We start from the raw sequence: 26,006 nt of genomic DNA, 5'->3' as shown, positions 1-26,006 counted from the left end.
AAAATAATGCTGAATCAAAAACTCAAAATAGAATGACTACATTTATATAACATCATGCAAAACCAAATAATATGCTGTTAAGTGATATAGTTATCTTTGTAAAATTAAAGATAAAAGCATCAAAATAATTTAAAAATATGGTTTCCTGGGGAGGAGCACACAGGGGCTTCTTTATTTAAAAATGAGTGTTAGGTGTACTTATGTTTCATTTTTTTTTCTGAAAGTTTGTACCTTTTGCTCACCTTTATCCCGTTCTCCTACCTACTACCTCCCACCTCTTATAACTTCTTGTATGAGTTTGGTTTTTTGCTCTTGTTTTTTAGATTCCATGTATAAGTGAGTTCATGCAGTATTTGTTTTTCTCTGTCTGACTTACTTAACATAATGCTCTCAAGGTCCATACATATTGTTGCAAATGATAGGATTTCCTTCTTTTTGATGGCTGAGTAATATTCCATTGTGGAGTTGGATAACAACTTCTTTATCCATTCATTTGTCAGTGGACATTTAGGTTGTTTCCATGTATTAGCTATCGTAGATAATGCTGCTGTGAATATGGCGATACAGATATTTCTTCAACATAGTGTTTGCATTTCCTTTGAGTATACTTCCAGAAGTAGAGTTGCTGATCATACGGTAACTCTATTTTCAGTTTTTTGACAAACCTCCATACTGTTTCCCATAGCATCTGTACCAATTTACATTCCCACCAACAATTTACAAGGGTTCTCTTTTCTCCATATCCCCAGCAACACTTGGTACCTCTTGTCTTTTTTATGTTAACCATTCTAACAGGTGTGAAGTGATATTGCATTGTAGTCTTGATTTGCATTTCTTTAATGATTAGTGATGTTGAACACCTTTTCATGTACCTGTTGGTCATTTATATTCTTCTTTGGAAAAATGTCTATTCAGGTGCTTTTCTCATTTTTCATTGGATTATTTGGGACTTTTTTTGGGGGGGGCTATTGAGTTATATGAATTCTTTATATATTTTGGAGATTAGCCCCTAATCAGGTATATAGTTTGTAAATATTTTTTTTCCATTCCATAGGTTAACTTTTCATTTTGTTGATCATTTCTTTTGCTATGTGGAAACTTTTTAGTTCTATGTAGCCCCACTTATTTTTGCTTTTGTTGCATGTGCTTTTGGTGTCATATCCAAAACATCATTGCCATGACCCATGTCAAGGAGCTTTTCTCCTATGTTTTCTTCTAGGAGTTTTATGGTTTCCAGTCTTACCTTTAAGTCGTTCATTCATTTAAGGTTAATTTTTGTGAGTAGTGTAATATAGGGGTCTAGTTTCATTCTTTTACATGTGAGTGTCCCATTTCCCCAGCACAATTTATTGAAGAGACTGTCTCTTCTCTATTGAGTATTCTTGGCTCCCCTGTTAAATATTAGTTGACAGTATATGCATGGGTTTATTTCTGGGCTCTCAATTCTGCTTATGTTTCTATTGTTATTTTTAAGCACTTTACATCTGTTGTGAGTCTTGTGTGTGTGCAACTTAGATATGTAATAAAAACAAAACCCCCAGAGAATAGAAAGGAAACCTTGTTTTAGATATTAAGTGCATGCAAAAACAAAACAAAAAACACTTAGAGGCTTGACAAAATACTGGCAAAAGTAATCCTCTCGGTCCCGCGGCGGCTGGTGGGGCGCGCGCCCGTCCGCTTCTCCACCTGGAAGAGCCACCTGAGCCGCCAAGTTGAGGCAGTGCACGTCCCGGCGCCCCTCGGGAGCGCGGGGCCGGCAGAGCCGCCCGCGTGGAGCCTATCTCGTCCGGGCGCAAGGTGGGCGCGCTGGAGCCTGCGCGCCCCCGCGGCCGACGGCGCCCCGCGCAGCCCCACGCGCGCGCCCCGCCCCGCCCCCACCCGGGCCTCCTCCCGCCTCTTTGGACCCCGCCGATCGGCTTGAACTCTCCGCTCCCCTCGGCCTCGGGAGCACTGAGCCCTCGGTGACTTCTTACACCGTGTATCCGCCAATCCAAGATGAATAGCGATCAAGTTACACTGGTTGGTCAAGTGTTTGAGTCATATGTTTCGGAATACCATAAGAACGATATTCTTCTCATCTTGAAGGAAAGAGATGAAGATGCTCATTACCCAGTTGTGGTTAATGCCATGACCCTTTTTGAGACCAACATGGAAATCGGGGAATATTTCAACGTGTTCCCTAATGAAGTGCTAACTATTTTTGATAGTGCACTTCAAAGATCAGCCTTGACAATTCTCCAGTCCCTTTCTCAGCTTGAAGGTGTCTCCATGAAGCAGAATCTTCACGCCAGGATATCAGGATTGCCTGTTTGTCCTGAGCTGGTGAGGGAGCACATCCCTAGAACCAAGGATGTGGGACACTTTTTATCTGTCACTGGGACAGTGATTCGAACGAGTCTGGTGAAGATCCTGGAGTTTGAGCGGGATTACATGTGCAACAAATGCAAGCATGTATTTGTGGTCAGGGCCGACTTTGAGCAGTATTATACCTTCTGTCGGCCATCCTCATGTCCCAGCTTGGAGAGCTGTGATTCTGCAAAATTCACTTGCCTCTCAGACTTGTCTTCATCTCCAACTAGGTGTAGAGATTATCAGGAAATCAAAATTCAGGAACAGGTTCAAAGGCTATCTGTTGGAAGTATCCCACGAACAATGAAGGTTATCCTGGAAGATGACTTAGTAGACAGTTGCAAATCTGGTGAGAATGTTAGCTTATATAGTAGGTCCTAAAGTATTGACTAGGAAAAGCCACTTTTTATTTTCCCAAGATCACTGGCAAGTGAGTGTGGGGAACTTGAGAACAGAGACTGGCATGAGGAGGTAGGTAATAGCAGGAAAGAAGCTGGGCTGGAGTTCAGCGATCTAGTCTAGCTGCTTGCTAGATGAAGCACCTGATTTGCACCTGATTTGCCCGTGAGAGCTTATCCTTTGTGTTTCCTCCTCTTATTCCAAACAGCTTGAAAACTGTTGCTTTTACTGTTTGCCTAGCAATTTCCACTGGCTGTTTAACATTTAATTTAAATTGAAGGTGGGTCAGAAAATGCAAATGATTGTTGTCAACGATTGCCTTTCAACTAACTTCAACATTTCCTGCTTTAAGTATTTCCCACCCTCACTAAGAACCCCTTAATCTCTATTAAAAAAAAAAAACTAGCACCAATGTGTCCCCTGGGCAGTAACAGGTATGTCTGACCTCTTATTTCATATCTCAGTGCTCCCCTACTGGACAAGTCGAAAATGCTTTATGTCTCTAAATTCCATCATTTCCTTTTCTTAACCCTAAGCTTCTCCAAATGCCTCATTTTTACTGAGCTGCCGTTTCATTAAAATGATGAGGCAAAGGCTCCATGGAAACAGAGTTCAGTATCTAGAGTCAAGAATAATTCCTTGTCAAAATATTCTCCCCTTCCACCAAGAATCACCAACCCATAGTTTGAAATTATGTCAAATATATTAACAGTTCATACTTGTCTAAACAGTATTCTAAGTAAATAACAGCTTCGATCATGGTTTGCCTGCTAAATGGACAAGGCTGTGTCAAAGTACTTTGTTCATATAAGACTCTAGATTTTAACCAGAATCTGTAATGTCTGGATCAGCAAAGCAGTGCTTGTATGAGCTTAGCCAGAACATGAAAATGTCCTTTGATAGAGATTAAGATGTTTTCATGCAGTTCATCTAAACTAAATTCTTTCTGCACTTAAAAAAAAAAAATCTGGGCTTCCCTGGTGGCGCAGTGGTTAAGAGTCCACCTGCCGATGCAGGGGACACGGGTTCGTGCCCCGGTCCGGGAAGATCCCACATGCCGTGGAGCGGCTGGGCCTGTGAGCCATGGCTGCTGAGCCTGCGTGTCTGGAGCCTGTGCTCCGCAACGGGAGAGGCCACAACAGTGAGAGGCCCGTGTACCGCAAAAAAGAAAAAAAAAAAAAAAATCTTAAGCTATTTTTCTTCCACATGTCACTAACAATAGAGAATGGATGGAAGCAGTCTGTCATCAGCTGTCTTTCATTTATCCATTGCTACAAACCTCTGTGAGAATCAGAAGACATAAATGGCATAATCCTTGCCCTTCAGGAATTTACAGTCTAGTTAAGAACCCCCGTCTGACGTTGCAGAGTAATAAAGTTGGAGGTTGTGTACTGATAACTGTTAAGTGCTGCAGGAGATCAAAGATGGGTCTGACCAGGGTGGCTGCAGTGGTAAATATGCTGCAGAAGATAGAGGGGACAAAGAGATTGGATTGTAAAAGTAAGAATTTTAGCTTTCTGAAAATAACATTTTTTCCAGTAACATTTACTATGGAAAAACATGCAAGTTTCAAATTAGTATCTATTGCCTTGGACTATCACGTATACCTCACAATTGTTCTGATGATCATATGAATCTGTCTCTCAAATATCTGAATAAATGAAAACATGTATATATTAAAAAAAAAATAATCCTCTCAAAGAAAAGGAAGAAACAATATAGAAGAATAATATAGGGAGAAAACTGTGGTTGAAAGGGAAATGGACATTTGTGAGGGAATTGTCATTTGTGAGCATAGTGTTAGGTCACAGAAAGGAAACTTGGTCTATTTCATAGTTTTTCTAAGATTTTCTTCCATTCAATTTATATATTTTTCTACTATGAAATGTAACCTGCAAAAGCAATCCCTTCCATTCATTCAGTGGCACCATGTAATTCTTTTAAGTGAGTATATTTGGGGGATTGGATTAGATTTGTAAAAAATAATTAAAAGAAATCACCAAAAGGTTATTAATAGACATAGAAGGCTAATTATGTGCTAGTGGCCAAATCAGTGATTCTCAAGTTGTAATGTGCATATATATCACTTGGGGATTTCTGTCAAAATTCAGATTTTGACACAGTAGATCTGGGAGGTGAGGCTGTCAATTCTGTGCATCTGATAGGTTCCAAATGTAATGCCTGTGCTACTGTCCATGCATCACACTATGAGTAGCAGGGATTCAAAGTCTTTCCTATAGATGATATTTAAAATTTATAATAATCTAAGTTGTGGAGTTTTTAGGGATAGATACATTTAAATAATAAGTATTTGCACTATAATGCTAAAATTAGAAACATAGGCAATGAGGAAAATTTTCCAAGAACTGTAGATAGTGAACTTACAATTCCAGAGGGCTATGTTCCATTTCGTGACATAAAGATTGTCTACTTCTTGACTAATGTTCTGCTTGTAATGCCAGAAAACAGTGATTTTCTTTATTTTTAGAATTGAAATTGCAAGGTGATCTCAAGTGCTCCTTAGATTTTAATATTTCTTGGCTAATATTCAGTGTCTGCTGCCTTAAAAAAAGAAGGGTGTGTTAAATTATTTTCAGAATCTAATTAAGAGCATATGGTTTGGGTTTATTCATTTCTATTTAATGAACAGGATATTTAACTTAAAAAAGTCCTGTTCTGAGTGTTATTTTTTGTTACAAGGTCTGCTTTGAAGATAGGGATGATGCTTCTTGTCCCATCTTGTTTGGTAGGATATAGGCAATTCTGTTTAATCTAAGCTTTTTATCTTTTGTCCTTGGGTAAGGTAGACAAATTGAGATTCACTTTTAGTTAATTTATTCTGTCACAGATTCTGAATCAGGAGTTTAAAGTCACTGTCTGACAAGAAAAAGTCAACATCTGTTGAGTTGATTTATTATTTATGTATTGATATCAGATTTTATGGCACTTTTCCTGTGAGGAGCTGAAAGTCTTCTACATATAATTTTTACACTTTCAAATACCTTTCACAAGAAACACTTCCAAGCATCCCAGCATGAAAAGTGACAGAAAATGAACCAAATGAAGAAAACAAGAAGAGGACCCAAGGGTAAATAATCAGAGCCTTAAATAGGAGGTGTGTCTAAAACCTAAGTACTCACTTTGTGAGGCCACTGGGGATGCCTGTGTCTCTGCCAAAGCTTTCCCCCTGCACATCTGCCATCAGTGCATCCTTCCTGGCTCCCAGATGCTTCTGTCCTCTGTGGCTACCTCATCTGTACTGTGAGCTTCCAACATTCTGCTGATTAGGGCAACCCAAGTATTGACTGTGGTAATGAGACCTCAGGCCCACAAAATGATCCTTGCTCTACTCCTGCAGATAATAGAATTTCTTGGAAGGTGCATTTATGGTGGGCAGGAAAGTAAAGGTTCTTAAAATATGTTGTATACTATTTCATCAGACTTATTATATGTGGCCATTGTTAATTATTTAATTAAATAACAAAATAATTTTAATTGTTTTAAATAAATGAGGTAAGATTGAATAAACTTATTGAGGGATTTTATGAAGACTAGAGATATCAAAACACACTTTGAATGTTTTATATTTCATTTATGGTTAAAATTGTCCTGAAAAATTAGAAAATAATGTGTTCAAATTAGATGATCACATATATATCTGATTTTATGTAGTGCCTAAATACTTTGTTTTTCAATATTTTTTAATAAGAACAATTTCACTATTGATATACTTTTTTTAAAAATTCTTTCTTTATTGGGAAATATGTACCTTTGGTTTGATAACTGGGGCAAAGGGAGATAACTTCTCTTTAACTTTTTTTAGAAATTCATAGTCTGAAATATTTTATGTTATAAAAAGGACTAAATATTTCCTCGGAAATAATGTGGAATCTTGCTAAGATAATAAGTATATAATTTTAATGGTAAGATTTGATAATTCTTTATTGTTGACTCATGCTAATTCTGTCTGCCTTCATTTTTGTCATAGAAAATAGAACCACAAAATAAAAGATGGTATTAGGCAAAAAGCAGGAAAATATGGCATGATGTTACATTTTGAAAATGAAAGTTACTAAAGTAATTCAATATTCACTATTTTCTAAAATGTATCTGATGACTTAAGGGTCCTAGAACCCTAACCAACACCCCCAACTATTTAAACTGAAATTCATTGCTGGAATCAATGAGGCAAAGAATAACAAATAACTTGCCTACAAACAGAAGAGTGAGCATTTTCCTATGGAAGATGAAAGATAAAATAAGGGTTGAGCTTTGTTATTTTATTAATAAGAGTGAAAATAAAAATACATCTACTCTGACTTAAGTTCATGACCACGGAGAGAAGCAGAGGCTAGAGACCACTGGACTTAGTTTTCTATCTTTACCTCTGATGCAAGCTGTGTTCCATAAAGCCACCATATGAATTATTTCTCCCCTATATATTACACCTCTGTTGTATTCTTTGTGCTGAGGAGTATATCAAATCAGTGACTGAAACGAGCAAGTGTTAGAGATACATGTGTTTCTGAAATAGAGTATCTGTCATCTTTCATGGTGTCTTTAAGCTAAACCTGTGGAGAAAGGAACTTAAAATAATACCCATTGTTTTCATTAATCCTTGATGAAACATTTGGATTTCAACACTTTCCTTGCTGAGAAGAACATATTTATCTGAAACAGATGTCTTGATGAAACATTTCCTAAGATGGGTCTGACTTCTCCATTACAAAAAGGCCACTCATACCAGTTTAGTATTTTTCAATATATTTCTTTATTACAATATAGACTCTGGCCTTTTATGTAGCTTGCTGAAATCATCTAGTGTGTTTCAACCTCTCCATATGTTAAAAAGGAATAACAATATCCTCTTCCTGTGTCTTGATACTGTGAACAATAACCTCTTCAGTTGCTTAGACTTCTTTGGAAGAAGCATTGTTATCTATAGTGTCTAAGAAGGTTTCATGTTGGTGAGAGCTTAGAGAAGCTGAAGTGTGAATTAGGCTGTAAGGAACAGATAGGACTTACCTGACCACAGCAGTGTAAAATGCATGGAGAATGGGAAACCAGAGTTCAGCTGGAATGAAGGAAACAAGTAGTAGAATTTGAAACCAAAAACTTGATTACAATAGGTTGGGGCAGGAGGTGGGGCTTAAACCCTGGGTGAGGAGTTGATAGGCACTTGGGAGTATTGACTGTTGGAAAGCACAAGAATGACATGGTGAAGGCAGCGCTTTCACATAATTTTGAGAACTGTGTAGGAAATGTGTCTAGTGCATACCTGAGGCCAACTTGACAAGGACCTGAAACAGAATGGCACCATTTAGAATGAAAAGGCAAGGATACAGATGGAAATATTTCAAAGGAAGCCTCCATAAGGATTAGATGGAGACTGATAGAGTGTAAGGAATAAAGTTGTTCCTTTAAAATTGTCCCAAGGGTTTTGCCTAAAGCATTAGGAAAATGCTTTTTAATGTTTTAAAGGGGAAATCAAGAGAGATGATATTGGTTTTAAAAAAATGTTAATTTAGATTTTAGACATGTTGAATTTAAGAATAGGAAATTTCCAGAAGAGAATAAGAGATTCTTTGAGGAGATGAAGGGACAATATAGATTTGGGAATTAATTTTTATAATATTTAAACCAAAAGCCTTGTAAGAGAAATTGACTAGACTTTGGATAAAATAAGTAGTGAGCTTTAATAAATTTAAGTTTTTGAGAAGTAGCATTGCATCAATTAATATTGGTCTGAGTGAATATAATTTGGAGGCATTGGACCAATTACTGCACATTTTTTCCCTAATTATAAAAGTTAGGTTTGTCATTGTAGAACATTTTTTAAAATGATGGAAAATATAAACAAGGAAGAAAAAAAGGAACCTTCAAATCACCACCCACAGCAACAACTATTAATATTTTAACAAATTTATATCTCATTTTTATATGTAATTTCATAATGATTCTTTATTTCTATGTTAAATTTAGTAGCTTTCTTGGCTTTACAGAAACTTTTGTCATATCATTAGAGATCTTAAACATCATGAATTAATGACTGCCTTTAGTGAATTCCATAATGAGTGATTTAGTGGTCAGCTTGGGAGGCAGACAGCTTTGTTTTAAATTCTGGAATCACTGTGAATTTGTTACATGTTCCCAAAAACATGGGAATAAAATTAGGACTTAATCCACCAACTTACTGGGAAGATTAAAAATACAATGTATATTAAACACATAACACAGTGTCTCCTAATACTGTAGTAAGCCCAGTGTTTATAAGTTTAATAGGTCTATCTGGGATTATGTATTTTTCTTCTGCCTTTGTTTCCATATTTCTCCCATAAAGACTGTGTCTATATTCATTCACATTTCTCTACAGTTTTTTTCCTCCCTCCCTCCCTCCCCTTCTTCCTTCCTTCCTTCCTTGCCATTCTTCCTTCTTTCCATTCTTTATGGTAAGAACTACCTTTTCAACTTTAGACTGGGAATAAGGAAACTGGAAAAAAATCCATAATAGACCTGACTTCACAAATGTAACAACTCTTCCTCATTGCCAGCTGTTTTAGGCAAAAAAGTCACTGGATATGTCACACATAGATGCCTCTTCACCCAGTCTAGTTACTGGCTTTGTGCTCTAGCCTTAGATGGACTTCAACAGGTATTGCTTCTTACTTGTCTGGAAATGAGAATCAACAAATTTGGGGTATAGTTGGTTACACTCCAACTTTTAATTTGACTCCTGTCCTGCCCAGCTCAGATCTACTACCTGCTTCTTACTCTTGTTTTTTCCCATAGGCTGCCAAATCTTCCTAAAAATAGCCTATCCCATTTCTCTCCTAAACTAGGCAACCTGAAGCAACTGCTTTCTATGGTAGAGACCTATGTGAAGAGTGCAAAGAGGGAAAAACAAAGAATTCTCAAAAATTCAGATTATCCTACAAGTAGCAAACCAAAATGCCATTACTGCTACATGGCCCATTTCCCAAGTAGTTTCGGCAGTACAAATGGAATAAGCATAATTTTTTTGGCTATTATTATTTTCTATTATCTTAAAAAAAAACTTGGAAGGGTGATTCCTTTTTTTTCTTGGAGGATGGAGTAGGGTGTGTGTGTGGCTTGCAGGAAATTAAAAAGATATTCATTTAAAACAAAATTTGTGACTGTCTATCAAAACGATAGATGGAAAATACAGAATATCATGCTGCCTCAGGTCATTTGAGGGAGGGACAGGAAGAATTTTTTTGGCATTTCTGCCAATAATTTATGGAATTAACTGACCAAGCACCTTTTACATCTGTAATTGTGATGAGCCACTGTGAAAATGTCACAAGGTGAACCACAACCTGCCTTGCTGTTGTCTCCATGCCCATAAAAAAGTTTATTTCTGACAGTTCCAATCCCTTTAAATAGGAACCAGGGTTATACTTCTCCAGAGTTGGTACAGTGAACTAACTTTAAAATGCATTTTGTTTTTAAAGATGCATTCAGTACCTTTTCTCCTATAGGAGTAAAGCTTAAAAAAGGTTGTGCCTCATATATACAGCTTTAGTGTGTATAATAACTCTCAGGTAAATCTCAGAGGTACAAGTATGTACTTTCCGAAATAATATCGCTTAAATGAATCAAGTAAATCTATTACTACCCATGGTGCTTATTTATTGTCTTTGTTTTGTTTTTACATGAAGTAGAGCAAAACTCTGAAGTTTAGGTAATTTTAAAGTAAACTGTGGTGTTTAAAATTTTTATTATAAAATTATACTTGGATTTGAGATTTAATGTTGACTTTTGTCATAAGTGACCACAACAAATGTGCTTAAGTTTCCATGCTTCTGTTTTTCTATTAATATAACAGGTAATGTTGACAGTTTACTTAACCTGCAGAAGTATATCGTTTTATGTCAGATGCCAAAGGGTTTAGTGGACTCTTGTTAAGATGTAAAGAGAGTCAGCATTAACTGGTTACCTACTAAGTAACCACCCTGTGAAAACGATACCTCCTCTTACAGGTGCTGTTCAGGGAAGTTCTAGACTATTAACTTGTCCAGATCACAGAGTTAATCATTTGTATCAACATTAATTTTTCTCTTATTAAATTTTCAAAAACATACAAAACTAGACATACTAGTATAATGGGCTCTGATGTGCCCATCACTCAGTTTAAACAATTATCAACTCTTGGCCAATCTTATTTATCTACACTCCTTCCCACTGTCTCTCACCCCCTGTTTTGTTTCAGAGAAAATACTCATATTACTTAGATCTAAAAGTCAAAAATTATTAATGAAATTACCAACAATACTACCATCACATTTAAAAACTATAATTCCTTAATATTAGTAAATATACAGGGCTCTAATTCTGCTGCCTCATTTTTTTCACTTTGTTTGAATTATGATTGAAATAAGGCCAATGCTCTGAAATTGGCTCATGTAATTTTTCTATTTTAACCTAAAGCTCTCTTCCTTCTCCTTTTATTTTGTTTTATTTATTTATTTATTTATTTATTTTTGTGGTATGTGGGCCTCTCACTGTTGTGGCCTCTCCAGTTGCGGAGCACAGGCTCTGGACGCACAGCCTCAGCGGCCATGGCTCACGGGCCCAGCTGCTCCGCGGCATGTGGGATCTTCCCAGACTGGGGCATGAACCCGTGTCCCCTGCATCGGCAGGCGGACTCTCAACCACTGCGCCACCAGGGAAGCCCTCTTCCTTCTCCTTTTAAAAATGTTATTTATTTTTGCAATTCAGTTCTTGAAATAACAGGATTGTTTGGTAGAATTTTCCACAGTCTGATTGCATCCCTCTTGTGATAAGATATTATGCTGTCTCTATATGTTCTATAAAGTGGTTGTTCAAGGCTTGAAGGCTTGATCAGGTAGAGGTCTTTAATTTTAAAGATTTCTTCATAGGTTATATTGAATATTTATATGAATAAGGACCCATTGTGTGGTTTCTCTCTTTTCCTAGATATAAATTATTATATCATCAAGGGTTGCAAAATCATGATATTCTATTTCTACTCATCTTTCTTTACTTATTAGCTACAACACCTTTATGAAGAGAAAATTTCCGTTACCAGCTATTTTGTTACTCTGAGGTACAGTTAATATACAAAACCCAGATTAATGCTTGATATTTTTCCTTTATCCAGTTTTTAAAAATACTGAGTTAATTTTATAATATCTACCATATGTGATCAGTGAGGTTCTTTTAAAAAATTATTCTAAATTTATGGATTTTAAAATATTTGAGTTTTTCATTTTAAAAACATAGTAGTACTAGTGGAGTTATAACAATACTAGTTTTAGATAAGTGACAATACTTTCTCTCATTGCTTTTTCACTTAGGAACATATACTGGGGATCACTCCATAGCTATACATACTAGTTATTATTTACTACTTTTAGAGAACTGTATATTTCATTGTATGGATATGAAATACTTTTTTCAAGTTCTATTAATGGTTATTTCCAGTCTTTTGTTATTGTAAACTATAATGGTCTAACTGACAGACACTTGAGTATATCTTTTTAATTTTTTCCATGGTATCCTAGGGTGGTTTTCTAGGAGAGATTGCTATACTGAAGGTTAGAGCATTTATGGATTTGCTAGATATTGGCTAGTTCCCTTCCATAAGGGTTGTACCATTTTGCATCCCCTCCAGCAATGTACGAGTGCCCCTTTGTCCTTAGCCTCATCAAGAAATTCTGCCTAATTTTGGATTTTTGCCAGTTACAGCACTGTCATACTCAAGATAGTCCAAATGGAGAGACAAATCTATATTGTCTTCTCTTACACCTAATTCATACCATTTGTAATATATTCTTCACACTGTGAAAACCAGTGTGTGCTTCTGCATTTATTGCCAGACATGATTGCAGTCTATGCCAAAGTAAACACGTGGTTCTACTGACTTCTTTTCATGTATTTCAAAATTGTACCTGAACATGTGAATTAAATTATTCCAAAGACCATTTTAGGATCTCTCTAATCAGCTCAGTCTATCTCTGTGGTGTGTAACTGATATATTTAAATCATGCCTATTGGGTTCCCATATAGACAGTCTGTTCTGATCAGTATGACAGAATTTTGAATAAATTGCTTTTCTAAGGGTATTTCACTTTTCTGCTAAGCTTACAACACTGCATCAGACAAAGGAAGCTTAGATGAAAGTGTAGATGACTTTATAAATGTGTCCATAACTCAAAAAAAAAAAAGGCAAGACTGAAACAGTGTTGAATTTCTCAGCTCTTTTAGTCACTGAAACAATTTCAGAACATGATATATACTGCTTTCATTTATTGTCCTGAATTTTACTTTTTTGCCTAAAGCTAGTTATTTTTCCTTAAAGTGAATCATTGATTTCTCTCCCTTAAGCTGAGTTTCAGATTCACAGCCACCTGCAGCGATATGCTTGTTTTGACTACAGAATCAGTCAGGGAAGAAGGCTGTTTTGAACTGTACATGCAACAATATCTTCTCTTCTCTTTTTCCAATCAGAGAAATAACACAGACACCCTTCAACAGAAAGCACACAAAAGCAATAGTTCATGCAAATGTTTATGAAATGGGGTGTAGAAACCAAACATAGTGGCAGCCACTTACACCTTTTAGATTTAAGTGCGTTCATTTTTAGTAGAAATAAAAATAAGCCCAGCTTTCCAAAACACTTCACATTCTGCCTGAAATTTCATGAGGTTTTTTTGCAGAGGCAGATGCTTTTATATCACCAAGGGAAATGTGAATGATTTTAATTTCTACCTATTCAGTATGAAACTGAGCGTGACATATCAATTCCATTAAGTTCAGTTCAAGAAATACTTACTGTTGCTACAATAAAAGAGGAGCTCTGTGAGGTGTTAGGAGGAATACAGAGATAACCAAGACATAAGTTCAGGACAGTCCCCCTTCCTCCCAAGTGAATTCAATACCTCCTTTTGATCTTTCAGAGTTGTTTTAGATCATATCCTTTTGCAGTTTGGTGAGACTTCTCCTGGGACTTGTGTTGGAGTCAAGTACCACTTTATTTGTACATCTCTGAAGTGGGGCTATAGTATTTTTAACTATTGGAAACACATTTCTCTTAGATCCTGTGTCCAAGCTATTTTCTGCCTGTACATGTAGTCCCGATAGAGAAATGAAGATGCTGGTGCTAGCAGAACATTAAGAGGGGAACACAGGTTGCGAAATCAATTTCTGGCTCAAATGTCATGTTGAATGTCTTTTGCACATGCCAACACACAAAGTCAGAGCAGTATCATGAGTTAGTGCCAGATGTTGGACTGTGGTTGAACCAAAGACATAGGCCCTCAGGAAGGAAGAGAGTATTTGGATGCCATTTATGACATCTTCTCTAAGGAGAAAAAAGAGCACCAAGAATTTTTATAGTTTTCAGGGAATATTGTGAAGGGAATTGTATAATTGAACTATCTTGAAAAACAAAAGGGATGTAATAGGTCAAACTTTTAAAATGTCTTTATGAGGAAGCCAGTTTCTCTGCAGCCATAGGCTTTTCCATGTGAAATGAGTTGAGAAAGGCAAAATACAATATAGATGAAATCACTGTTAAAGAAGAAGGAGAAGTAGGAAAAAAATCTGCTTCTCCTGGCCCCAGGGAATTAGGCGGACAAAAGGGAGCAGAGATAAGAGATATCTGGTTGAGATGTGTGAGTCCTAAAAAAATCCTAGAACAGAAGGTACTTCAGGTGTCAGAGCAGGACACTGAAGTGGGAGCCACTTTGACTCCTCTTCCCATTTGGGACTCTTGCAAGGACAACTGGTAGCACGCTGTGGTCTGGGATAGGCCCCAGCAGTCCTGTAGAGAACTGTAGTCAGTAATGACCTAGGCAGCATTCATGAGTTACCCTGGGTTCTCTTTGGTTATGAGGCACCAGCATCTCCTCCTTGTCACACATCAGGGGGGATGCTGAAGGTAACAGAGCCCCTGCGTGTATGCTGTGGATCAGAGCCAAGATGTGCCCACAGCACAGGCTGTCTCATAGACCAAGTCTAGGACCCCATGGCGCAAAACAGAGAAGAGAATCGGAGTATGTTTACAACGCCAGCAGGAGTCCCAAGGTGAGGCCCAGTCAGTCAGATGTAAGGTCTCACCGAGGCCCAACCAGGTTGACAGAGAAAAAAATCACGAGCTACTCCAGGCAGACGGTGAGTAGCAGGAGCCATTCTGTTGCCCAAGGATGGGAAATCAGGCAGTGATGCCTCAGAAACCCCAGCCAGCACAAGGCAAGGATGTTTTCTTTCTGCTGATGCTGTGAAGTCAAACTATCTTTAGCAAACCTAGACACCTCCTCAGAGTAGAGTGAATATAGAATGTGGAGTATTACTTAGACAGACAAGAGGCTGCATATTAAGAGACTGTTAGAAACATTTTACTATGTTGGGCAAGTTTATAAATTTTTTAAAAATGGAAGTATAGTTGATTTACAATGTTGTGTTAATTTCTGTACAGCAAAGGGATTCAGTTATACATATATACACAATTCTTTTTAAAATATCCTTTTCCATTGTGGTTTATCATAGGATATTGAATATAGTTCTCTGTGCTATACACTAGGACCTTTTTGTTTATCCATTCGATATATAAAAGCTTACATCTGCTATCCTCAACCTCCCACTTCATCCCTCCTCCACCCCCGACTCCCTTAGCAACCACCATTCTGTTCTCTATGTCCACGATTCTGTTTCTGTTTATACATAGGTTCATTTTGTGTCATATTTTAGATTCCACATATAAGTGATAGCATATGGTATTTGTCTTTCTCTTTCTGACTTCACTTAGTTCGGTAAACTCTAGTTGCATCCATGTTGCTGCAAATGGCATTATATGGTTCTTTTTCATGGCTGAGTAGTATTCCATTGTATATAGGTACCACATCTTCTTTATCCATTCATCTGTTGATTGACATTTACGTTGTTTCCATGTCTTGGCTGTTGTGAATAGTGCTGCTATGAACATAGTGGTGCATGTGTATTTTTGAATTATAGTTTTGTCTGAATATATGCCCAGGAGTGGAATTGCTGGATCATATGGTAATTCCATTTTTAGTTTTCTGAGGAACCTCCATACTGTTTTCCACAGTGGCTGCACTGACTTACATTCCCCCCACCAACAGTGTAGGAGGGTCCCCTTTTCTCTACACCCTCTCCAGAATTTATTTGTAGACTTTTTAATGATGGCCATTCTGACATGGTGTGAGGTTGTACCTTATTGTAGTTTTGAGTTGCATTTCTCTAATGATTAGCTATGATGAGCATCTTTTTATGCCTATTGGCCATCGGTATTTCTTCTTGGAGAAGTGTCTCTTCTGGTCTTCTGCCCATTTTGGATTGGGTTGTTTGGTTTTTTATTGTTTAGTTGTATGAGCTGTTTGTATATTTTAGAAATCAAGCCCTTGTCTGTTGTATTGTTTGCAAATATTTTCTCCCATCCTGTGGGTTGTCTTTTTGTTTTGCTCGTGGTTTCCTTTGCTGTGCAAAAGCTTTTAAATTTGATTAGGTCCCATTTGTTTATTTTTGTTTTTATTTTATTGCCTTGGGAGACTGACCTAAGAAAACATTGGTCCGATTTATGTCAGAGAACGTTTTGCCTATGATCTCTTCTAGGAGTTTTATGGTGTCATGTCTTATGTTTAAATCTTTAAGCCATTTCGAGTTTATTTTTGTACATAGTGAGAGGGTGTGTTGTTGGGCAAATTTAATATTTGTGTTTATCCTACTACTTAGAAAGTAGGATCAGTAATAGATAAAAGAAGATACATATTCTGCATGCATTTAAGTGCAGTGTAAATTAATTTGTAACCCCATTGGAATTATAGTATAGCTCTTTGTCATCAATTCTATATATACTAATGGGATGTAAGTGACTTGGGGGCAGAAAGCTATCTTAGTCTTTGGTATCTGTTATGAAGAGCATAATGCTTAGCATACAGAAAATGCTAAAACAATGTGTGTTGGATTGAGATGAATTTTTTGTCACCAAGAGCATTTGCTCTGGAATCAAGTTTCCCTTGTGCTTGGGCTGAATAGCCATAGGCTAGAATTCTATTATTTTCCCAGGGATTCTGAATCTTGAAGGATTGGTTCAAAGGCAATCTAAGCAGAGATATCAGCATAAGCAAAGACATAGAGATAAGAAATGCAAGTATGTTTGCTGAATGGTGGGGTCTCCAATTTGGCTGATTAGGAATTATTGTCAGGGTTAAATTCCATTAATAATGTTAACATTTACAATCTACTAAGTACTTATGCCATTAGCAGGTTACTGTGCTTTGTGATTTCCATCTTTCATTTCAATTAACACTCCTATGGCAATGGTTTATACTGTAGTATTAATGAAGTTCCAATTCGGAGACAGAAATCACACAGTAATTTAAACGGGGAAAGTTAAATATAAAGAGTTACTGACTATAATATGGGATTGGCTAGTAAAGGGAAAAGAAAACTAAAGAATTTTAGAATAGCAAATATAGGAAGAAACCTCTACTCCTAGCTGGGGCTGACACCCAGCATCCAAGAGAGAGACAAACTTGGATGATTTCTTCCCAAGGGACTGAGATCCAAACGTTGTTGGAAAGGGCGCACCATGGCACAATGGATGGCAAAGTTGGTTGAGGTGTCTCACTGAGAACCCTTCTTCTGGGTAACACTGAAGCTGTGTAGGGAAGGGCTTCAGAACTCCAGGTAAAGCCAAGGGGAAAGCTGTTCACGGGGAAGTGCAGATGATCGCAATCCCTGCACAGCTGCTCGAGTGAGTGCCCAAGGAAGCTGCTCATGGAGAGACGCGGAATGCTGCTTGCCAAAAACGTGCTATCAGGCTGCCACGCAAAGCAGGAACTGAGCATCCAAGCCGTGTGTGCTGCAGGAACCTGCGGGGAGCGGCACAGCCGAACCTGGAAGAGAAACCCCGCCCATCTCTAGGGTCCCTCTCGTGCCTCTATTGTTAAAGTTTAACCGTGCCCACCGGCAAAGGAGAAACAATTAGGGTCCAGTAACAGGCAATGAAAAGTAAATTTTGAGCTGAGAGACATTAAACTGGTAACTGGAAGAACCATCTTGTTTGCAATTCATATATTAGGAAATTGAGTGTCAGATTTTTGTGACTTACCTAGTCACACAAGTGATCAAAAAGCTTGAAATTCAAACACTTGTGCTTTTAGTTTTCATGGTATGTTGCTGCTCTAGATTCATCTGGCAACAGTGTTTAGGATAGATTGTAGTGGGACTGAGGCTGGGATAGGAATAACTGGTAAATATTACAATAAGCCAGGTAGAAGAAAATGGGGGCTTCTGAAGTATCTAACTACATGGACATTCGTTGTGTAACCTCTGAATTTTCTTATCTCGATTAAACTGGTAAATACATATAAGCATTCACAGTTCAAGTGTCACATGGTGAAAGCAGTTGACCGGAAAATGCCAGTAGACTGATTTAAAAGATATAATATTTGTATATGTACACAAAGAATACAGCTTACTATTTTTAGATAGTTGTGAAATTCAAAAGATGGGAGAACAATCTCCCTGTTAGAGGAACAAGCTTCTCCTGGCATCCAAAGCCCCAAAGGACTGTCCGGTATAGGTATTACCATCTGATGGGGGGAAGATCCCAACAGGTTTTTCAACACCCATTTGTCTTTACTGGTTTTTAGACCCTTCTTACCTTTCCCAGCTGCTTGGGAGCCTCTGGCTCTGTGTCTGACTGCTTACTAGATGTAGTAACTGTGGGCATCCCCGGCACTGTCCTGAGGGCCTAGTGGGCAGGTTCCCAGGAAGAGTTTCTCAGGTGTGTCAAACGCTTGTGAGTCCACATTTCAGATCTGTCTGAGATATATCCAAGCAACTGTATATTGCCTTTGTTCATAAATTATATGGACTTACAAAGAGAAGTCTTCTAGAATCCCAATTCTCACTGGGAAAAATGTGCAAGGATTTATAGAATCTGTTTTATACTGGATTTACTACCATACTACATTCTCTTTACTACACTCAGTCTTAGAACTTAACTGCAGCACTGCTCTTTCTGGTTCTTCTTCTATCTTTCCCCTTTGCTTTAGACTAGTGGACAGTATAGCCCAGTGTTTAAGGATATGTTGGTGGTCCTGAGCATGTGCCATGCAGACCTGCAGCTACAGGCCTGCAACCACGGCTGCAGATGCTGTGATCTGAAACCCAGATCTGTGCTTGCTTTGATGCACACTTCCCACTGGCTGCTTCTGGTCAATGACTGAACACAGCAGGGAGACAAAGGGAGGCCCAGTCTTAGGAGACAGGGGCTCCTCTGATGGCAACTTTGGCCTGAGGACCCTGACAGTCCTGGCGAACCTTCCTTGGACTGTCCTGTGTCTAAGTCACTTCCATGTAACCCATTTCCTCTCTTCTCTACTTCTGTAGTGAGCGACCTGTATAGTGGTCTGACATCTCTCCCGTCCTTTCCTGACTTTTTCTCCATTCCTCCATAGGCATTTCCCTAGATAAAATCTTTGCACTTTTAATCTTATTTTGGTGTGTGCTTCTGGGAGCTCTTGAACTAACTCAGCCATGGATTCAAATAAGCTGGGTTCGAACCTGGGCTTGGCATTTACTGGCTGCAGGGCCTGTGTCATTTACTTAACCTCTATGTTCTGTAGTTTAGGCATACATAATACAGGAATAATAATGGTTATCTACTACATGGGGTCATAAGGAATAACAAAATTATAAAAAAATATACATGCTAGCTATTATCATGCTCTCATGTCCATAACACAGGTTACTATATGGAAATCTAGGTGAGAAAAATCCTATATGAGCTGTTAAAGTTGTTTTTCAACTCATCTTTTTAGGTACCTCTTGAATTCATTCTTAATGCAAAAAAAAAAAAAAAGAAAAGAAAAAGAAAAGGAACTATAAGGAGATTGAGGAATGAAAGTAGAAAATGGGAGCAATATTCTTGCTTTCCATATATTGTCAGCACAGTAATTAACATAGCAAAAATTTCCACATGCACAAAAGACTCATTTTACTGTATTCTTGTTAACATGAATAACAAGAGGCAATAAATTATAGAAATCAGTGGGACATCATTGAAGGCTGGGGATATGCTGCATGTAAATGAGATGTGTGAAGGGCAAGAGGAAATGAGAAGCAGATAACTAACAAAGGGTAACCAATTTCTTGTGCATAATCACATTTCTAAGTGATAGTTACCAGATGTACTTGTAAAAATTTAATTTAAAAAATTATTTTCAGAATGGAATTTTAGTATGGGTGCAATATCTTGGAACAAGTATCCTGGAATGCTATCACATGATCCAACTCTATTATACTTCATACTTTTTTAAAGCATTTTCATGCAAATAATCTTAAATAATTCTCACAACCACATGAGAGGTATAGAACAAGTATTAACAATCCTGTTTTTTATTGGGGTAAATAAATAAATGAGTCTATAATGACCCTTTAGGGGTACTTTGCTCATTCCTTATATATAGTTTAGTGGGATTCTAGATCTGGTTAGGAATTGGATAAATTCAGTCTCATTCAGAATTTCTAGATCCATTCACATCTCTTCAGTACTGCACCAATTTGATCTTACATGGAACCTCTGAGACTTTCTAAGTTGTATGGAACAGAAACCACCTTGGGCTTTGTCAACAAATCTGGATTCTGTAAGTTGGATGTTTTCTGGGGCATTTTTTAAAAGATACTTGATGCAGTGACAAATATGGTTTCCAAACAATTATTGGGATCTTACTCAACCAGCCTTCCGAAAATCTATAGCTGTTTGATCTGTCACATTGTTCCTACGAGGAGTCTCTCCAAGAACAAGCAATAAGTGAACCATATGAATTTTAGCTCCCCATCCCCAAGTCAACAAAAATGTGTTTGATTACACAGCTGAGGGTTTTGAGAGAGGAAGGCTAGCGCACATATAGCAGATGTGGGCCCTACTGGATCCTGCTGTACATCTGCCTTGAAAATGGGTTGCCATGGGCTCTTATTTACATAAGATAGTCTGTTTCCCTGGTGTTTGTGACTCTAAAGCAGAATTTCTCTAAGGCTTTTGAAATAAACTCATGGTCCTATTTTAATCTTCCTATTCTCTGACTTTTGGTAAAATAAAGACATGAAGTAAGATAAGGAATGGGGATTACCCTGGTGGTGCGGTGGTTAAGAATCCGCCTGCCAATGCAGGAGACACGGGTTCGATCCCTGATCCGGGAAGATCCCACATGCCGTGGAGCAGCTAAGCCCGTGTGCCACAAGTACTGAGCCCGTGTGCCACAGCTACTGAAACCCATGCACCTAGAGCCTGTGCTCCACAAAAAGAGAAACCACTGTAATTAGAAGCCCACACGCCACAACGAAGAGTAGCCCCCGCTCGACACAACTAGAGAAAGCCTGTGCGCAACAACGAAGACCCAATGCGGCCATAAATAAATAAATAAATTAATTAATTAATTTAAAAGAAAAAAGGAATGAATGCCTGAGAAAGAAATGCCACAAAATTACAGGCCATTAGTTTGTTTTTTAATTTTATTGTTTAATTTTCTGTTAAAGATACCCATCTTTTACTTTGGCCAGCCAGTTGTGGAAGGAAGTGAAAAAAGAGTTATTGACTCAGAACAGACTGGTATTTTCTTGAACTTGCCCTAGAGATGATCATGATAACTGTTGGTTTACTCTTTCTCCTTCTGAAAGACTGATCTCATAAGTGATAAAAGTAAGCACTTTAGATGATTAACCTGGCCTGCCTCTTGCCTCTATTTCTCCTAGCAGAAGAAGCATTAGTGTGTATAAAAAAGACTTTAGATTCTTGGTAAAATGTAAATTCCTGGGTCCCACCTTCAGAAATCTGATTCAGTGTATTCTGGCAGCACCCAAGAATCTGCATTTACTAAGGATCCTAGGTGATTCTGATGCTAGAAAGCTGGGTTACCCTTTGAGAAAAACTGCTTTAATAGGTGTTTTTTTTTTTTTTTAAATCACAACTTTGCAATTGAATCATCTTTCCCAAAGGACTGCTTGGGCTATATGTTTATAGCCAGTTGAAGGTTTGATAAGAACAGCTGAAGAGTCCTGAATAGTGTTTAATTGTAGGAAAGCTAATTAACCTCTCAAAGGACAGATGATAAATTACAAATTATAAACTACTTTATAGCCACAGATCAAATGGACAGCACAATGAGGTATAAGCATTTAACTTGATTAACATACTTCAGAACCCATTGAATCTGTCATTTTTCTTTTCCATTCCATTCCTTCTTCCTTGATCTTCATTTCCTCTTTTTACATATGTTTTTAAAATCTTTTTTCAGTAGGTTTTCTCTGTATGTTTCTTCCTCATCTTTTCTCTCATTTTCTGTTGAACTCCTCCACCTTTTTTTTAATACTTCCATCAAGTTATTTTTATACCCCACTAAATCTATTGCTGTTTCTTTTTTTTTCTTCCTCTCCCCCATCTCCAATAGGCATCTTTCTGCCCTATATCCACACTGTCTACTGAAATGACCTCTTCCTGATAATATTCCAACTGAGTAATATTACTGTTCAGAATAACATTATTGATGACCATAAGTTCTATGGAAGTGCTTTGAAAATTAGTGTGAAGGTTTATTAAGCTAAAACAAAGACTTGTTTGGGGTTGAAAAATTGGCAAAAATGAGGTTTGAGAACAAATTCAAGATTACCTTCACAAAGAGACGAGTACACATGTGATAAGGCTACAGCAAAATGGAGCTCTCCGTGCTCTTCCTTGAGGAACGTCGTTAGACAGTCAGTGTGCTCCTGTGGAGGAAGGCAGCAGCGGACCAGAGGACCTCAGAGCTCTTATACCATTGGGAGAAGCGCAGGGAAGAACACAGTAGCACTCGGAAAAATCAGGAAAATTCTTGATCTGAAGAGAATTTCAGAAAATTCTCCCTAAAAGATTTCAAGAAAATTCTTGTTCTTACATTTTTACATATTGTTTAGTCCTATTTATTGCAACAATATTGATATACAGAAGCCCAGATCTACCTATAGACTCCATTGATTATTAGGCTGTCCTATCTTGTACTATTTACTTACCCCCAAAATAATTCATAAAATAGAAGCAGGATAAATGCTTAGTTGTTCCCTCTACCAATTTTCAGAACGATGAGTGGGTATCCTAATTACTTTCAATGATAATCTATGTGTTTAAAAATATTATAAACTTATAAAACTTCATTTATTTAACATAGTTCTGTATATTACAGTTTTATTATTACCATTATTATTATTTTTTTTTTTACTAAAACAGGTCCATCTTTGGATAGTGAGAGCCTGTCTGCAGGTTGGCTCCTGTGTCTTTTGACACAGTAGTCTTTGTTTTCTGTCAAAACAGGATATCTCAGACATCTCTTATGTATTATCTGATCTACCTGAAATTATTTGTCTAAGAAGCATTGGTTCCTTTCAGTAAGGAAAATATAGTTATAAATTCCATAATCTGGAAGTTTCCTGGTATCTTAATCTTTAAGAGAATTCAAAAGAATAACTGAGAAGAAGGTACAATATGATCAGAGGACTGTAGTTTGTATAAATACTTTAAGAAGACAACAAAGCTTGAGAACTCAATAATTTAAAAGTATCTGTAAGTTAACTGTAATGTTTCATTCTAACTTTACTTTTTCCTTGTATTTGACCTTTGACCTCATTTTGCAGACATCTATCATCTATTTTTCTTGTTAGGTCTCCTAGGTACTAACTTTATTAACTGAAAGATAAAATTGCTGCCATACGTGAATTGGACAAACATTCTCAACCTGTGTTTCTTTCTTAGCTGGTTTATCATTTTGCTGAGCAACATGGAAATGTATATTTAAGCTGAAGATCTGGCTCATTTAATCATCTACTAACATCGTCTGCCTTCTAAGTAGTAAAGCTCTTGTTAATGAAACTGATGGGTAGTGAAAAAACATCTAATGAGTTCTTCAATTTTGCATTAGCAAAGAGGAATATAGAGAACAAGGTGTCTTGAAGCTATAAGACCTAAAAGAAGTTTGTATTTTTTATCTTAAAGAAATAGAAATCCAAAGAGTCAGGTAATTTCCTCAGTGTCACATAGTTAGTATAAGGAAAAATTATTAAATCTGACCTTCAATGAAATGCATTTTCCCCCTTGTATATCAAAGGTTACTTTGCTTGGGGAAAAACAGATGAGTATTCAACTTTATTTTAAAATATGCTTAACTAAAGCATATTTTATGGAAATAAAATAAGTGTGTAAGAGTTTAGCTGAAGTAAGTAATTAAAATCTACAGGGAAACAAAACATACTTTAATTATTCTCATCATGGAATTTCCTTTTAGAGGAGTGTTTAGGAAAGAGCAATATGGCTGAAAAAATGTTCATGTGATAATCAAAAATGTATCCATTTGCAAATGAGACTTTATAAGTCAGTTTCTCACTTTTTGGAAGGTTTATTTAATAGTATGTATCTTTTCTGAAGGTGATTTATAAATTTCCTTATAGTGCAATTCCATTTGGTGTACAAAATTTGAAAAGGAAAAAAATGAATCTAATTTTTTTCCCAAGGACACATAGTCCACATTTCTGGTAGCAGAAAGCAGACTGAGCATATTAGAAAGACTGGTAATTTTCATAACGAGTGCTTAATCACCTATACGTGTTTCTCCAATTTTTAAAAACATGTTGCTGTCTTAAACATTTGCATAGATATGTCATTATTATCCTTTTACTAAGATGTAATACATAGTGACCTTTAAATTTTGTGGAATAAATATTAAGATAAAGATAAATAATAAACACTGTGCCAAATAATACAGGAGATACCCTGGTAATAGAGTCCCTAGCCTAGAGGACTGCTAAGAATAAAAATATCTAATAAGAGGTTGTGGTAGAAATGTGGCCTCACATTCTTTGCATCAAGGTAGAGTCCGTTTCTTTGATCTCTGAATGGAAAGTGACCCTGTGACTTTCTTTGAGCAACAGAATGAGAGAGATGGAAGTGACATTGTGCAGCTTCTGCCTTTGTGCTCTTGGAATGCTGCCCTGAGACCCTCGTGTAAAGAAGCTGGCTTTACTGATTGTAGGATGAGGTGCCACATGGCAAAGAGCAAAGGTGCCCCCACTGGTGGGAAGCACAAACTGCCAGACATGAACTGGAAACAAGTTCTGCTGTAACGAAACCCTAATTGGGTTTAATATTTGGGATCAGGTGGAAGATGGAGGCAAGGAGACTGTAGGTAGAGGCTAGAAAAGTCGAGAAGTCACTGTTGGAAGCTATGTCACATGTGGCTGACAGTTTTCAAAACATTCGCTTGCTGTAATTCAAAAGATAGATATTGCTCTAAATACCCATATGGCTCTGACTAAGAAGGTTTCTAGACAGATAGTGAAAGTGCCCATTTGCTTCTCCTAACTGTGTATGATTTAGTATGGGAAACTAGAGAGGCACTAAAGAAGGAACAGTCTGATTAGAAAGCAAATTTTCGAAGAAGAATAGAAGGTGGTGTGGGATTGCTAGATTGTAGAATATTGGTACTGAACTGAAACGAGTTGAACTTGCCCTTTAGGGACGGAGGCACTTAAAAAAGAAAAGCAGCCTCTGGACAGAAAGTAGGCCGTGAGAACTACTTAAACATGGGCTATAGAAAACTGTCTTCTAGGGCTTCCCTGGTGGCGCAGTGGTTGAGAGTCCGCCTGCCGATGCAGGGGACACGGGTCTGTGCCCCGGTCAGGGAAGATCCCACATGCCGCGGAGCGGCTAGGCCTGTGAGCCATGGCCGCTGAGCCTGCGCATCCAGAGCCTGTGCTCCACAACGGGAGAGGCCACAACAATGGGAGGCCTGTGTACCACACACACACAAAAAAAATAAAATTAAAGAAAAGTGACTTTGAGAGCAGAACCAAGAATGCAGAAATAGAACCAAGAATTTAGGAGAACAATGGATTTGGAAACATTCTTAGGGAGTACTTATGTGCTGTGACGAAGGAACATCCTGTGCCTCCAGTGTTAGGGTAACTGGTCATAAGTGATGGGCTGCATTTCAGAATTACTCTGAGCCAGTAAATTCTATGTGTTCCCCATTCTTTCTAGCAAGTTTATATGTTCACATTACTTCTATTGAGATTTTTCTGTCCCCATGTTACCAGTGTATGTTAGCTGAATGGATGGGTATGGGTGTGTGTGTGTGTGTGTGTGTGTGTGTGTGGTGGTAGTGGTGGTACATCACTATTTTTAGCTTACAGATCTCTGGACAAGATACAGATAATCAGATGTT

At 37.6% G+C, this 26,006-nt stretch overlaps 1 protein-coding gene across 1 annotated transcript; it reads left to right on the top strand.

The window, feature by feature from the left end:
- The first annotated feature begins 1,836 nt into the window (after window positions 1-1,836).
- On the top strand, window positions 1,837-2,863 carry LOC101279858 (DNA helicase MCM9-like). Its single transcript, XM_012535388.3, has one exon. It carries the CDS (start codon window positions 1,996-1,998, stop codon window positions 2,728-2,730), a length of 735 nt encoding a protein of 244 aa, XP_012390842.1. The 5' UTR covers window positions 1,837-1,995; the 3' UTR covers window positions 2,731-2,863.
- Window positions 2,864-26,006: the final 23,143 nt, after the last annotated feature.

This window comes from Orcinus orca, chromosome 3 (assembly GCF_937001465.1).
Source record: "Orcinus orca chromosome 3, mOrcOrc1.1, whole genome shotgun sequence".
Taxonomy (NCBI): domain Eukaryota; kingdom Metazoa; phylum Chordata; class Mammalia; order Artiodactyla; family Delphinidae; genus Orcinus; species Orcinus orca.
The sequence above is the reverse complement of the archived record's forward strand: the minus strand, read 5'-3'. Positions and strand labels throughout refer to the sequence as shown.